General features: G+C 52.7%; 1 protein-coding gene across 1 annotated transcript; it reads right to left on the bottom strand.

Annotated features, from left to right (window-relative positions):
* Positions 1–1023: 1023 nt before the first annotated feature.
* Positions 1024–9614, bottom strand: LOC112105090 (cobalamin binding intrinsic factor-like). The gene is given in 10 exon segments (XM_024197748.2): positions 1024–1085; positions 1282–1400; positions 1604–1739; positions 2091–2277; positions 2513–2688; positions 2991–3125; positions 3982–4116; positions 8983–9171; positions 9469–9586; positions 9588–9614. Coding segments are annotated over 10 exon segments (1284 nt in total).
* Positions 9615–15835: the final 6221 nt, after the last annotated feature.

Here is a 15835-nt window from a genome sequence, read left to right as displayed (position 1 = left end):
CCAACGGACCATTTTTAGTCCGCCTCGAGCCCCTCAGGCGGTGACACAAAACCCCCTGTTTTTTGGCTTTCTTCATCCAGCACCCTGCTCCACGGTATATCAATCCCATGACAGTATGGAAAAAGGTTGAGACCCACTGCTTGATGGTATCCTGTTGTTTTTCCAAAGGGATCGTCCCATTTTGGGGCCACTGTAGAATGTTATCATTCCCCGGGAATGCCAGACACTTTATTGATCCCTGTTGTTATCCTGAAGAGTATGACCCAATCTGAGGGCCGGTTAAAAGGGAAGAGCTTTATCAATCCCCTAGTGTTGGTTAGGAAGTAATGTCCTGTTCTAGGGACCTCTTTAGATGGGGAGAAAATTTAATGGTATCCCTGTGAGAGCTGGGAGAGAATGGCCTATTCTGGAGCCTCTTTAGACAGAAAGAGCTTTATCAAAATACACTGGTCGAATTTGCAAACTGTACGGGGGAAAACGTTTTTTCAGGAGCTGTATCTTGGGGATCCCTTGGTCAAATGCCCCTACATTTGGAACACTAACTCTTGCAAGCACCTTGTGAGGCACACCAACTTTCAAGGAAATCCAAATAACCATGTGGATTTTAGAAGCACTTGGAAGAATCAAGCTTTAAACAGAAAGTTGGTCTCAATCTTAACTAATGCAGACTTGGCGGCCAGCTATAATCCAGGTGTTGTGAGCTGATCTGGGCCCTCTTTAGAAGCAGGAAATCATATCTGTCCCTGGAGATTGCTGATAGACACTATCCCAAACTGGGGAGCCCTTCAGAAGCTGAGCGCTTTATTGAGAGCCCAGTGTTACACCCCAGATTGAAATAAACATTCAGCGATCCATGAGAACCAGAGAACTCTTTTTATTTGCCCTTGACAGCCCTGTGATGGGCTGGGCATGTATCTCTTCAGCCTAGAGGGGTCTTGCCCAGCTTGTGATCTTGACGGGCGACAGAAGAGGTCTCTCCTGCTCTTGATTGCATCCCCTACTTCCCTCAGGCCACCTGCGTGCTCAATATGTGCTGAAGATGGCCTCGATATGCTCGTTGTTACTTGGTACATAGCTGTCGACACCTGGAGGAAATGGGACAGGATGATAAGGCAGGAGCGGTGCTGCTCAGACTGAATCCCTCTTGCTCTTGGTGTTGCCGCCCTCCTATGAAATGCTCCACTTGGACAGAACTGATGCAACTCTGAGGACAAGCATGTTCCCCTGCCAGGTGGTTGCCAACAACTGTCCCGCCTGCTCCCTTCCCCCCAGACTCCGCACCTTGCTCCAGGGGCTTTGTGCCGTTGAAGAACTGCCAGTAGGTCTTGTCGTTGGAGTTGGCAGCACAGCTGTTGATGGAGACCACCATGAGGCCCCAGGATGTCTGCTTTGTTTTGTAGCTGCAAGGGGAATGAAGGCAAGAGTCAGGAGGAGCCGGGGCGATGGGGGAGGATACAGCTGTTGGCTTCAGGGAAGGATAGGGATGTAGAGGGGATGGATCAGAAGAGAGACAGAGGCAAACAGGGAAACTGATGCACCAGTAGGGAGAGAGTGATCAAAAGGGAGGACAAATCTGTAGCCACATGAGGCCTGCCTCGCTCACCTGAAGTCCTGTGGATTGTTCTGCTGAGCTGCTTGCAGGACGGAGAGCAGCACAGAGCCTTTGGGTACACTCACGCGGATGGTGTGGGTGAAGTTTTGCCCCCTGAGGTGGTTGATGATGGTGTATTCCACCATGACTGAGCAGAGAGAGGATATAGGAGCAGATGGGAACAGAGAGAGAGGATATAGGAGCATCTGGTCATCCTAGTCACCCTAGTGGTTAGAGCGTTTGTTGTGGTCCTGGGCCAGCCACAGGGCATGAGGGAGACCTATTCCAGTAGCCTTATACCAGCCAGGGAAACCCCCAACACTGGGATTATTCTCTCGGGGCCAGTGGAGCAGAGGCCAGGATCAGGGCCGGTTAGCTCAGACCTCTACCAAGGTAAAGCAACAGGTGAGAGATCTCTGGACCCTGGGGCCATTGTTGCATTGCTCCAAGGGGCTGGGGAAGTGGCTGGTGGGGGAAGGGACTACGGCGTGATCCTTACCCTTACCTGTCAAGCAGCTGAGTCTGATCACATTAAGGTAGGTTTTGCCCACGAGGGAAGGGAGGATCTGGGCAGCGGCCATGGGGTTGTCAAAGGCTCCCTGGGAGATCTCGGTGAGCACCTTGGCTAACGTCTGTGAGCAGCTCCAGTCCCCGGAGGGATAGGACACCGGAGTGACATTGAGTGCCTGTCAAAGGAGGAGGGAGAGGCCTCTAACAGAGCAGGGCATGGTGAGAGGAGAGTAGGGGGCTGTGTCCCTGTGCACTCAGCCCTACTGCTCGCGGTCCCGTGGCCGTTTGGTCGTGTCTGGCCAGGCTGGGACCATGACTCAGTCATGACACAGCCAGACCATGGCTCAAGGTGTGTTGGGGGCTCTGCACCAGGCCAGTGCTCCCAGCAGAGAGGGGATGGGGATTGGGTACCTGAAGAGCCAAGCCGATGCTGTATATATTGGCAGTGTTGGTCTCCACGGCCCTGAGAATCTGCTCTCGGAGCTTGTCCAGCGCCTCGTGAATGGACTCCAGGATCCTGCTCTGCTCAGCCTTCACCAGCCCATTGTGCACGCAGGTCAGTGCCAGAGTCGCCATGGCTCCGGTGTCTGCAGATCACCCCCGCCCCATCGTCACCATGACCATTGAGGGTGGAAGGAGACAGCAAGGGTGGTTAGAGCAGCACATTCTCCAGAGCATGGCTCCATGCAGCTGGCAGGGAGGGGCAGTGAGGAGGACGGCAGGGTAATGGGGGTACAGATAGGCAGCAGGGGGCAATGATGGGGAGGCTCAGCAGCAGGTATGTTAGGGGTGAGGTCGATGAGCAAAGCAGGGTGCCTGATGGGAAGCAAGCCCCAGTGGCACGGGCTCAGTACTGGGAGGGGCTGGCACTCTTAGCTGCAGCTCTTACCCACAAAGAAGTCCTTGGCCAGCGCCTCCTTGGTCAGGCTTAGAGCTGCCTCTTTGACATTGGCCCCTTCTAGGCACAGAGCCAGGGTGTCCAGGCTGAGCTGGTAGAACGTCGTCTTGGGCGTGCCGTGGTCACCTGGAAAGCACCAGAGCAGGAGTGACTGAACACTGGGCCACCGAGACACACCAGGCCTCTCCTCCCTTAAAGGTTGTGTCTGTAGGTCAGGCGGGGAAGTGCACCCCTTGTCCTGGTTCTCATCTGTGCTGTACCCACCATGGACACAGAAGGTGACCTTCGAGCTACTAAGCCCTCAGGACAGCACCTTCCACCAGTGCCCCACTCACTTGAGTAAAGAAAAAGAGCAAAGATCCCAGTGATCCCTCAGTTGAGATGGTGGCACAGTGCTGACCTGGGCAACTGCTGCCTCCAGGGAGATTTGCAGAGGACACTCCTCCTGGACAGAAAGATCCCAGGCGCACTTGGGCAGGACCCCAAAGGTGCAAGGAGATCTGGAGTCCAGTCCCCAAGTCTCTTATCATGAGAGACCTTATAGAATATCAGGGTTGGAAGGGACCTCAGGAGGTCATCTAGTCCAACCCCCTGCTCAAAGCAGGACCAGTCCCCAACTAAATCATTCCAGCCAGGGATTTGTCAAGCCTGACCTTAAAAATCTCTAAGGAAGGCGATTCCACCACCTCCCTAGGTAACCTATTCCAGTGCTTCACCACCCTCCTAGTGAGAAAGCTCTTCCCTGATTAGAATACTAATAGCTAGCTCTTGTATAGTACTTTTCGTCCGTAGATCACAAAGCGCTTTACAAAGAAGGTCAGGATCATTATCCTCATTGCAGATGGGAAAACCAAGGTACAGAATGGTGTGGTGACTCGCTCAAGGTCTCCCAGCAGGCCAGTGGCAGACGTGGGACCAGAACCCAGTCCTGCTGAGTCCTGGTCCAGTTCTTATGCCTTTGAAGCCCTGCTCCCCCTCTTACTCAAGTAGGTCAACTCCTCCTTGGTTTTCAACTTCAAGACTTCGACCAAGTTGATGTCAGCCGTGACGCACTTGGGATCCTCGCAGGACGAGAGGAGGGCGAGGACGTAGAGGGCCACCTCGCCAGAGGTCATTTCTGCAGGACAAGGAGAGGGAGCGGAGAAGAGACAGAAAGTGTAACTAACTCATTAAGGGGTCCTCGGCACAACACAGATCATGTCTTTCCTATGTTTCCTTGGGTTAAAGCTATAACAGATTGCATGTCTGAAACACCAGGAGGAGTGAGGGTGTCAGTGCATGGGATGGGGGCAGCCAGCACAGCATGTGTTGGTATCAAAGCTAAGTGGGCTTGTGATGGGGCTTTGTTAGGATGGGCAACATTTGAGGGACACTTGCATGCTACACAGGGGTGATGGTGACTTACTGCTCTTCCTCCGGAGTTGGGTATGGCCTCCAGGACCTTGGTAGAGTGCTAGCAGGTGCTGTCTATCAGATGGGCTATAAAACTGAGGTCCTGAGCACTCATGTGTAATTTAGATCCCGTATTGCTCTTCATGACAGCAAGGCTGTTAAGCCTGGAGTCTTGCCTGAATTCCAGCTCTAACAACATCCTTCCTCCTGAAATTCCACCTTAGGTTTATTATTATTTCTACTGAGATAGCATCTAAGCGCCCTGGCTGAGATCTGGGCCCTGTTGTGCTAGGCGCTGTACATCCCTGCAGTAGGAGAGAATTCCTGCCCCAAAGAACCTCCAGTCGAAATCAACAAGGATTTTTGTTCTATGTCTGTACAGCACCTTGCACAATCAGATCCTGGTCCATGATTGGGACTTCTAAGTGCTATCATAATACACCTAATAAATAATAATTGTCCCTATTTTACTGATGGGGAACTGAGGCCCAGAGAGATGCATGAGTTGCCCAAGAAAGTAAGTGGCAGAGTTAGGAATAGAACTCAGTTTTCTTCATGTCCCAGGCCATCTGCCATCCTGTTTCCATTGAACACAGGATTTCCTGTGCTAAACCATTGTGTAGTGTTGCTGGGAGGGATTATAAAATGCTGTTCCCCAGAGGTGGCTGGATGAAAGGATCTCAGACTGGGATGAAAACAGCTATAGAAATACATAGCGGGAGGAGCAGCTACTGCGATAGTTAATCTTTCTATTCTAGCCCCCCTCCCCTTCCTCTGGTTTTCAGTGGCTCATAAGTTCAGCTCCTGTTGATCTGAAATGCTGTTTTATTTAAGAAATTGTCCGACATCCTGTAATTAGAACCTTTATGCTAGCAATGCAGCCACTCAAGGGGGCAGAATTAAGGCTAGATATGAAATCGTAATTGTGACAGCTGACTTGTTAGTGTGTAACCTGGAAATGTAATGTCCTCTTCACTGGTTGTGTGTGTGGTGGGGGAGAGGGCCAGGGTGTTAACATGGAATATTATTCCAATCCCCTCCAAACTCAGCAAAATGCGTCTGGAAGGAATATTCTTCGCTATTGCCACTAGGGGTCAGCATTTACATCATTCCTTACAATAGCTGCTGGGGAAACCTGGTCACTAGATCCTTCCGGATCTGTGATCATACAAAATCAGGATGGCAGAAAGGATGGCCTGGTTGAGCAGCAGAAGAAAGGACCAGCTCGGCAGCAGCAAAGGATCCGGGGGTTGTCATGGATCACAAATTGAATATGAACCAACAGTGCAATGCTATTGCGAAAAAGGTAAATGTCATTTTGGGGTGTGTTGTATGCAAGACAGGGACAGTAGTTTTCCTGCTCTACTCAGCACTGGCGTCTTGTGTCCAGTTCTGGGTACCACACTTTAAGAAAATTGGGGACAAATAGGTAGGGTGACCAGACGTCCCGATTTTATCGGGACTGTCCCGATATTTGCTTGTTTGTCCCGTGTCCCGACCAATGTTAGGTCGGGACACGGGACAAACAAGCAAAGGCTCCAGAGCCCGGAAGGGCTCGCGCCCGCCCCGACTCCGCCCCCTCCTTCCCCCATTGGCTCCCTCCCCAAATCCCCGCCTCTTCCCCAAATCCTCCTCCCTCCACAAGTGCTGGAGGGAGGCCCCGGAGACGCAGGGGGAGCGCGGGGCCGGGGTGAGTGAGAGTCCGGCCTGGCCCCGAGCGCAGGCAGGACTCAGTTGGGCGGTACCTGGAGGGAGAGTAGGGGGGCGGCCCACGGGGCCAGGTGGTGGCTGTTCTCCCCACCTGGGCAGCAGGACTCGGGAGCAGCCGCTGCAGCTCCTACAGCCGAGCCCGGGCCTGTTGCGGGGACCCAGCAGCGTGCACGCTGCGCCCAACCCCTGGCTAGTCACGTCTGGGCTGGCTGCCCAGCTGGTGCAATCCCGCGGCGGCCCCGGGGCGGAGGCATCGGCAGCACAGCCCCGTTCATTCCCCTGCGGGACCCGAGCGGGACGGGGGGGCTGGGGCCTGCTGCCCCCACTCCATGGCCGCCCGCGGGATTGCACCAGCTGGGCAGCCAGCCCAGACACGACTGGCCAGGGGCTGGGCGCAGCGTGCGCGCTGCTGGGTCCCTGCAACAGGCCCAGGTTCGGGCCCGTGCGCCAGAGCCGCAGCCGCCGAGCGCCATGGCCGCTTCCTCCGGCTGCAGCAGTAGGAGCTGCAGCAGCGGCTGCTCCCAAGTCCCGCTGCCCAGGTGGGGAGAACAGCCGCCGCCTGGCCCCGCGGGCCGCCCCCCTACTCTCCCTCCAGGTACCGCCCGACTGAGTCCTGCCTGCGCTCGGGGCCAGGCCGGACTCTCACTCACCCCGGCCCCGCGCTCCCCCTGGGTCTCCGGGGCCTCCCTCCAGCGCTTGCGGAGGGAGGAGGAAGTGGGGGGGGGGGTGTTGTTTTTTTGCTCTGCTGCCATTTTTTTTTTCCGCTCTGCCCCGCCCCCCCGCCCCCCGCGTCCCGATATTTGACCTGGGTGATCTGGTCACCCTACAAATAGGAGAGAGTGAAGAGGACAGCAACACAAATAAGAGGTATAGAAAGCCTGACCTATGAGGAGAGGTTAAATATCTGGGTATGTTTAGTCTAGAAAAGAGAAAGCTGAGGGGGAACCTGATAACAGTCTTCAAATATGTAGAAGGTGGTTATAAAGAGGACAGGGATCAATTGTTCCCCATGTTCATCGAGGGCAGGACAAGAAGGAATCGACTTAGTTTGCAGCAGAGGAGATTTAGGTTAGTTATTAGGAAAAAACTTTCTAACTCCAAAGCTAGTTAAGCCCTGGAACAGGTTACTTAGAGAGACTGTGGAATCCCTGTCACTGGAGGGTTTTAAGAACAAGTTGGACAAACCTGTCAGGGATGGTCTAGGTTTACGTGGTCCTGCCACAGCACAAGGGGCTGGACTAGAGGATCTCCCAAGGTTCCTTCCAGCCCTATATCTCTGTGATTCTATGACTAAAGGATATACCAGTTCCTCTTCTAAGGGCAGGATATATGGCGAAGGGATTTGGGGCATGCACATGTAAGCAGAGTCAGGATGAGCTCTACCCTGACATCTGGTGGTGAATTATGGCGAGTGTGGAAAAGAACTCCAGGGGCTGATCTTATTTGCATAGGCACACCCACTCGCCTGGCAGGAAACACAGCAACTGAAAGTGGTTACTTTGGCTGGTGTGGGATCCCCAGTTTCTCTATTATTGGGGCAGGAAGAATAAAGTTTTGTTACCCTGATTCTGTGAATCAAGGCCAGTGGAACTGTTGTATGACAGAAGGACTGAGTGAATCCGTCACCATTACCTAAGTAGCATTTGCTTGTCAAGGGGCATGGGTTACAAAACCCAGTGAATTGAGAGAGGATGGGGACAGGTATTTGTACCTGATGGTATGGGCCCCCTCTGAGGGTCTGAAACACCAATTGCACCACCTCCTCTCTCCACTGTGGAATATCAGAGCTAACTTTGATTCCCTTAAGAGTCTAATTACAGGCTGCTGAGCTGAATTCACTTTGGGCCAATGGTGCACCAGCACTGGGGCTCCCCTACCCTGAGCTGAAATTGCTAAGAGCTGAAATCACAAAAGAGCTGATGGTATTAAGAGCTGAGATCACTGAGGCTATGTTAACTAGTGGGGGAGCCTGAAGCTATATTGCTCAGCAGCTGGTGGAGCAATTTGTGGGGACGACTGGAGGAGCAGCGAGCGGTGTGGAGCCTTGCGGGGCCGGTTGGAGTGGCCCTAGGAACGGCGAGCGGAGCTGTTTGCGGGGACGGCTGGAACGGCTCACAGGTCGGTGAGCGGAGCGGAGCGGAGTGGAGCGGAGCAGCTTGTAGAGCGGAGCAGTTCGTGGGATGGCAGGAAAGTGGACTGGCTCGTGGTAAAGGCTGCGGCGGAACCCCCACGGAGAAACAGACGGCTGGCCAGCCTCGGATCACGTAAGGTGCCCCTTAACACCCTGCGTGCCCCCCCCCCTTTTACTCTGGGGCTGCACTGACCAGGGGCAGAGACTTTGGGGGTTGTTGAACTTTTGGGACTTTGGGTGGTTGCTGGACCCCAGAGACTTTGGGGGTGTTGGACTTTGGGGACTCTGGGTGATTTTTGGGTTGCTGGATTCAAGAACCAAAGGGAAAAGGACACAGCCCAATTTGCTGGGGTGGGTTTTGCTCATGGTTTGTGTTATGAATCCTGTTTGTGGTGTTTTTCCAATTTTATGCTGATGTCGTTTACCTCATGTCATTAAACATTTTCTGCTACACTCAGACTCCGTGCTTGCGAGAGGGGAAGTATTGCCTCTTAGAGGTACCCAGGGGGGGGGTATGTAATTGTCCCAGGTCACTGGGTGGGGGCTCGAGCCGGTTTTGCATTGTGTTATTGAAACGGAACCCCTAGATACAGAACCCGGCCCTTGTTGCTGCCAACTTAGATGGGCAGAAGGGTTACACACAGAAGGCCTGAATCTAATGCCCTTCAAAGTCTATGGAAATCTCCTGTTGACTTCAGTGGGCTTTTGATCCGGCACACAGAGAAGAATCTCTGATTTCTGGCATCCTACCTGCTGTGCCTTCCTTGATGACCCTGTCTTTTATCTGCTGCACCAGTAGCTTTTCCTTCGTGCCATCCTGTGTGCCGGCCAGGTTCAAAGCGATCAGGATGCTGGGGTTTGGTGGGCTTTGCAGGACGACAGAGCTCTCCATCCTACGTTGGAGTTCAGTGACCAGGGACTGCTGGTCGGCAGGAACAACTGGAGATGGAGAGAAGCAGACATTCATTCAGGAGGGCATGTGCCACAGGAGGCCACCTTGGCAGCCCCAGGATATGAATTAAAGAACCTCCCCCACCCCCCACCCCCCGTGGATTCACTTTCTTTGGAGATTCTTGGCTCTCACTGATGCTGGGAACCAACACCCGTTGTGCCACCTCTGCTTATTTCCTTAACTGTGCTCAGGGACCACCAGGGAGATATTGAACCAGCCCAGCTACTGCACCCTGCTGGCTCCGTCATGGTGCTGGTCTCTCCTAGGGAATGGCTGGTACTCACTGCACTTCTCAGTGGCACTGGTCGCTGTGCAGAGCGCACACAGAACAGCCAGGGCCCAGGGGAACATTCTGCCTTTTCTTCTGGACAATGGTTCCTGCTGGGGGCAGAACTGTGGGGTCCCAGAGAGCATTGGCAGCCTTCTGCATCATCCTTTATATGCACTCTCCAGCACAGCCCCAGCCCTCTCCCTATCTCTCCCCCGCCCCATCTCTGATACTATTCATTATATTCTCTTATCTCGCTTTCCACAGCACAGACTCTCAAGAATTTCGCAAGGTGACTCCGGAGAACAAATACCGGAGCTGGCTGGCGATGGTGGGGTCAGGTACACAACTAGCGGAAGGACGCACCAAGAGCCATGTGAGCACCATTGTTATACCCCATTCTTTGGAGAGCAGCCAACCCAGCAACCAGAGGTGCCTTCTGGTTAGCTAACCAACATGTGGCGTGAGTAGGACAGGGCAGGGGGTGGCTAGCAGAGAATGTGTCTGAGATCAAGAGGAGTCAGCCAAGCTGTAGCCTCTCCCCACAAATCCTACTTTTGTGCACTAGCGTTTGGCCAGGGTGAATTCCCCTCTGAATCTCGCTGAGAGCCAAAGCTCAACACCCAGCTCTTATCTAGCACTTTTCATCCATAGATATCAAAGCACTTTACAAAAGAGATCAGTATCATTACCTGTATAGCAGGCAAAGGGCAATCCCTTTGCTGCCCTATAGAGAGAAGCTGAGATATGTGGGGAGACGGATCTCCTCTACTCGGGGGGCATCTTCTCCAATCCTTTGCTGTCTGAAGACAGATCCCCAGTTCTATACTGGGCTGGAGGAAGGGATCACCATGGGAGATTCTCTGGCCTGTGTTATACAGGAGGTCAGACACGGGTGATCTAATGGTTCCTTTGGGCCTTATAATCTATTGTATTCTACTGTATTCAGGTTCTTCATCCCCCCCCCCCCCCCGCCAAAAATAGGCCTCCAGCAACTAAAACTCAAAATATCCCTTGATAGGTACACTAGAGAGAGTAAAATTACATTAGAGAGGTGATAAGCAAGGGCTGTTTTGATTGCTGTTCAAGCTGTGACGTTCAGATACCGATTTGACATTGGTTGTGCCTTAGCACGTAACAGGACAGACCCCGAGATGATTGTCATCACTCAAATCCAGGAAACTTTTTTAGCTTGCAGGGCAAGAGCTCGAGGATTCAGGGTTTTCCCCCCAGAGATCAATGGTGAGCAAGGTGGAAGGACGCCAGTGTCCCAAAGAAACACCCTATCAATGCCCCAAGTGAAGAACCCAGTGGTTTTTCACTCCCATGGAAAATACAGTCCACTTTCAATCTCAGCCACACATCACATGGCAGATGCACCTATATTCTCCATAAAGGGGAACTGAGGCATAGTCCTATTTGTGCCTGGGGAAAGGGACTTCAGACTGTGGAATACCTCGTGAATCATTTGGGACATTGATGCTATCCCAATGGGCTCTCTGCAAATCACTGTGCCTCCCCTGAAGCAATCAAGTGGATTGCGAACCTAGGCTTGGATATCTAACACTGCTGGTTTTAAGCATATGGAAGAAGAAGAAGAAGAAGCAAAGGCTTGTGCTCCAGGGCAAGCTAAGTCTAAATTCTGTGCCTATCCTGTTTCCCTTCTGATTTCTGGAGCAGCAGATCAGCAATTCTGTGGCAGCATCGGGTAAAGCCAATAAATGGCGTCTTTTGCTGAGCTGAGTATGGGAATGAATGATCCAATCTGCGCAGCTGTTCCTTATTTTGCTGTTGTAATGCACCCCGCCACTGGGGGCTGTAACAGGGTGTCTTGCCCCATGGAGTGCAGATCCTGGGACTAAGCCAACTCTAATTACAGGATGAGCCCCACCTGAGTGGGATCAGGAATTCCTTATAAAAGGCTGCAGATGGCTGACCCAAGCTGGGGGAACCATGCAGGAAATAGAGGCCTGAGAAGTTGTAGCTGGCAAGAAGGCGAAGGAAACTGCCGCAGGGAGCAAGATTAGCTCTTGCAGAGACTGTGAAAGTGCAGATCTGGAAAAGAGGGCTGGGAACAACCCAATGAAATAGAGATGGATGTTGAACTGAGGTTGGGGCCTGGAGGGCCAGTGTATATGTAAAGAGTGAATAAATTGGACCTCAGGTGGGGAATGTTTTAATTTCCTTTGGGCACTCTTGAGTTTGGTTAAGGAACCCTGTAAAGGATATAGCAGGGATGGAGTGCTGCAAGGTGACCTCTGGCTATGAGGGCGGAGCTTGGTTAGCAGCCAACCCTGTTATATGGGGGGGGGCTTTGATCCACCAACCCCCTTCAGATGCTCAGAGGTGTCCTAAGTGTACCCCAGATTCAGCAGCAAGTGCAGTGGGCAGGTCAGCTGCTAAGCTCTGCAGACTGTCCCCCCAATTCCCACTTGCACACTGCTGGAAGGAAAAGACTGAGAGCTGATGGGAAGGAGGCAAATCGCTCCCAGGAATGGCTCAGGGAGTTTCACTAGGAGATCAATGCAGCAGTTCCTAATGGGCCCCTCGGGGCAGCCCAATAGAAGGGTGCAAGCGTAACCGTTTCCACAATTAAGCAGAGATCTGTAGCTCCCACTGGCCAGAGTTCAGTTCCAGCATGAATGGCATCACTGAGTCCTAGCTGTTGTCTCCAATCTCCTGCCTGCAGGCTGCTTCCAAGGTCTCCTGCTGCACCTGGCCCCTCTCCAGCCAATACGCTTCCCAACTGAGCTCTCTGCTTCTCACCCAGCCTCCAGCTCCCAGGCCACTGCCAGATGCCCTTGAATGAGCTCCCAGCCTGCTGACCTGTACCTCTCTGAGTTGCTCCTGGGGGAGCCAGGAAGCTGCTGCTCAGCAAGCTCCTGCCAAGACAAAGCTCAGCTGATTTTATGCTGCCCTCAGGCTTTTTGCATTGACAGCCATGCCAGCCTCTCAGGAGTCGCCAGGTGGAGAAGCTGGAAGGGTTGGCAGCTGGGGAGGGTGCGTTAGGGAACATGGGAGAGCTGGAAGACAGGCTGGGGTTTTGGCATGCAGGAGGTGGCTGAAATTGTGGTCAATAAAGCCCAGATGTGGCCAAGCCCAGATGTGGCTATGTGTTCCCCTCCCCCTTCTGGGCAGGGGGAAAGGGAGCTGGCTGGGGACTGAATTCCTGATTGCGTCTACATTAGAATGTTCCTACCCTTTATTCCCAAGTGGTAGCACTCATTAGAAACAGCTAGCGCGGCCCAGGTGCCAGCACTGGCATTGCTGTGGCATCTCCCCCCTGCTCACAGCACAGGGAGACAACATGATGGAGAAACCACCAGCAGCTGCTCCACCCAAGCACCCTGTCAGGGCTAGGGCTAGGCTCAGCTCAGCTGCATGAATGCAGAGGAGAATAATGTGTCTGGTTACCAGGGGAAACACTGGCTGAAATAATTGCTTGCTGTAGCAGGTCGTGTCCATCAATACACTCAGCCGTGAAATAGTTAACCTGGCTGCCGTTTCAGCAGCCATCGTGAGGTTTCAGAGTGAACGCCCTGTTTCTCTAAACGGGGATGACTGGCACGTCTCCTGGAGCTGTTGCTCCAGGCTGGAAGCTGGCCTGGCTGGAGAACAGTTCTTATGCAGCCACGAGGATGAGCTTTTTAAGGGAAAAAGCTGCAGGGAGCTAAGGAGCTAAATCCCTTCAGTGCCCCTGAACACCCTGACCCGCTTAACCATGCATTTCTTGGGTGCTGATCACTGCAGTGTCTGGATCCCAGAGGGCTGCTGCTGCATCACATTCCTAAGACAGTGAGGATTCTCCCCCCCCCACCCCCCAATCAGCTCTCATCCTCCCCATGTTGTGCTTACAGCATAGGCGGTGTCCTAGTTTTACTACTTCATAGAATCATAGAATATCAGGGTTGGAAGGGACCTCAAGAGGTCATCTAGTCCAACCCCCTGCTCAAAGCAGGACCAATTGTCTCCCTGCTTGTCTCCCTGCATCAAAGGGCAGCTGAGTGGGGGAGGGGGAGATGCAGACAGAGGGGTGCTGGGCCAAACCTGAGTGACATTGCAACCCTGCACACCAGGTCGCAATGCTGCTTGGTTTGGGGGCCCTGTGAAATGGGGCACCCAGTACAGCCTTCCCCTTCGCCTCCCCTTACCCCCCCATGCTGGGTGGACTTGGGAAATACTCTTCTTCAGCCAGGACAGGGGGTCTGGGGCATCGACATGGGACAGTCCGGCTAATCCTCGGGCAGTCTGCCACTGTGACTCAATATGTAACTGGCACCAAATTGGAGAGTGCAGCAAACGCATACTTGGGGATCGGGGACTGCGACCTGGAGAGATCAGAGCAGGGGGGCTTCAGGGACTATGTAGCACAGATTCACTAGGGGGCGACACAGCCAAGTGACTGCCCCCATTGGGTTAAAGTTAGATCGTAATCAATTTGGGGCATGGATCGTCTTTTTGTCCTGTGTATGTACAGCACCCAGCACCATTGGGACCTGGATAAATCAATAATAACTAAAAGCCGGTTCATTCCCTTTAGAGCTGGTAGGAGAAAGGCAAGTATGTTTTGCGCACGCACACACAAAAAATCAGAAAAAAAACAAACCCCACCCCACTCCCCCACCATTTGAATGTTTGGGGTTTTTTTTTTTTTTTGATGTTTCAAACCCATTTTGTTTTGTAAGGCTGGGGGTGGGTGGAACTAAAAAAGGGAAGGTAAAAAGGGTTTATTTTCCTTACAAAATGATATTAAAAATGGATTTTTTTTTTGATCCACAAAAACATTTTTGTTGAGAATGAAAAGCCATTTTTCATTGGAAAACACTTTTCCACTAGAAAGTTTTCACTGGCTCTGAGTCCCATCGCTCTCCCTAGCCCTCTCCCTGTATTTTTTTCTAACTCCCTAGGCAGTAATCTCCGAGTGGGTTGTGATGGCAGAAGTGGGGTGCTGGGGGGGCACGTGCCTATGGGAAGATGTAGGAATGTGTTGCTCCCTAATCATAAGCCTTGAAGAACGGCAAACTGTTCCCTTGGCAATAAGGCGGGAGTAACCTTGTTCTAGCGCCTATGTTTGGAAAACTTATTGGCAACAATGACATCATCTTTGCAGCTGGCTTTTCACGCGCTTAAGAGATGGGTTTGTAATCTCATGCTCATGTATATTGCCTGCCTTCTAAATGGGCAAGAATGTAACCACTCAGATAAGTTGTAAACAAAGTAAGGAGAAGAATAAAAACCCCAGAAAAAGTTTTCCTGGGAGGCTTTTTGCTTAAAGCTTTTGCAAAAAGCTTAAAAAGCTCTCTAGCTACCAACAAACCTAGCGTTCTATTTCCTTTCCTGCGTCGTCACCACAGCAGGAAGAGCCATCTCCAAAGACACGGCCCACAAAGTGGAGCCTCCTCTAACCACGGTCCATGATCCAGGCCTCTGACACCTCTGGGTTCTGTGGAGGCTCAGTGGATATCACAGTCAGTGGGGTTTACTGCTCCTGCCCCCTGTAGGGTGAGTCCACAGCTCTAGCCCCTTTCCCTTCAGGTCCAGTTTCCAAGGGCCAGGTGAGGTGGTGGCTGAGGCCACCACTGCCAGGGCCGACGAGAGGGGGGGAAGCCAGTACAAATTACTGGGGCCCAGGGCCCGACTATGTTGCATATGTTTTTGTCTTTCATTTGTATACCAGGCAGGGCATATTTGTTTTTGGGTTTTTTTGCACATCAATACAAATCCCGTGTAAAGATTTTTAGCTGGTCCGCCCTTGCTGGGGGGCCCGAAAATTTTTTTTCACCGGGGCCGAACCCGCTCTCAGCGGCCCTGACCATTGCTAGGGCTAAGTCCCCCAGCTGGCAGCTTTAGGAGAATCATCACCCTCCCATGTGGATCAGCCACTGCTGGGGGGCTCGGACCCAGAGTGGGTGAGGCAAGGATTCCAGGCAGCGCTGCTGCTGGGGATCCAGGCAGAAGAAGGGGTTAGCTGGGCTGTTAACACCATTAGCCTCCTATTCTCCACCAGCAGTGCTCTTCAGCCTGTCCTGCTTCACCAAAGGCCTTAATGACCTGCCACTAACGATTCTACAGTTAGTGCCCCAGCAAGGGAGATTCCAGGCCTGGGGACCACTACTCAGTGCCCCATTGGCCAGGGCCCCAGAGGGGATGGTGACTCCATGGTGAGCCCAGCACCCCATTAGCCAGTATCATGGAGGAGACAGAGTCTTTAGGTATCAGAGAGGTAGCCGTGTTAGTCTGAATCTGTAAAAAGCAACAGAGGGTCCTGTGGCACCTTTAAGACTAACAGAAGTATTGGGAGCATAAGCTTTCGTGGGTAAGAACCTCACTTCTTCATGAGGTTCTTACCCACGAAAGCTTATGCTCCCAATACTTCTGTTAGT

Source organism: Terrapene carolina, unplaced genomic scaffold, assembly GCF_002925995.2.
Source record: "Terrapene carolina triunguis isolate 2854851 unplaced genomic scaffold, T_m_triunguis-2.0 Scaffold90, whole genome shotgun sequence".
Taxonomy (NCBI): domain Eukaryota; kingdom Metazoa; phylum Chordata; order Testudines; family Emydidae; genus Terrapene; species Terrapene triunguis.
The sequence above is the reverse complement of the archived record's forward strand: the minus strand, read 5'-3'. Positions and strand labels throughout refer to the sequence as shown.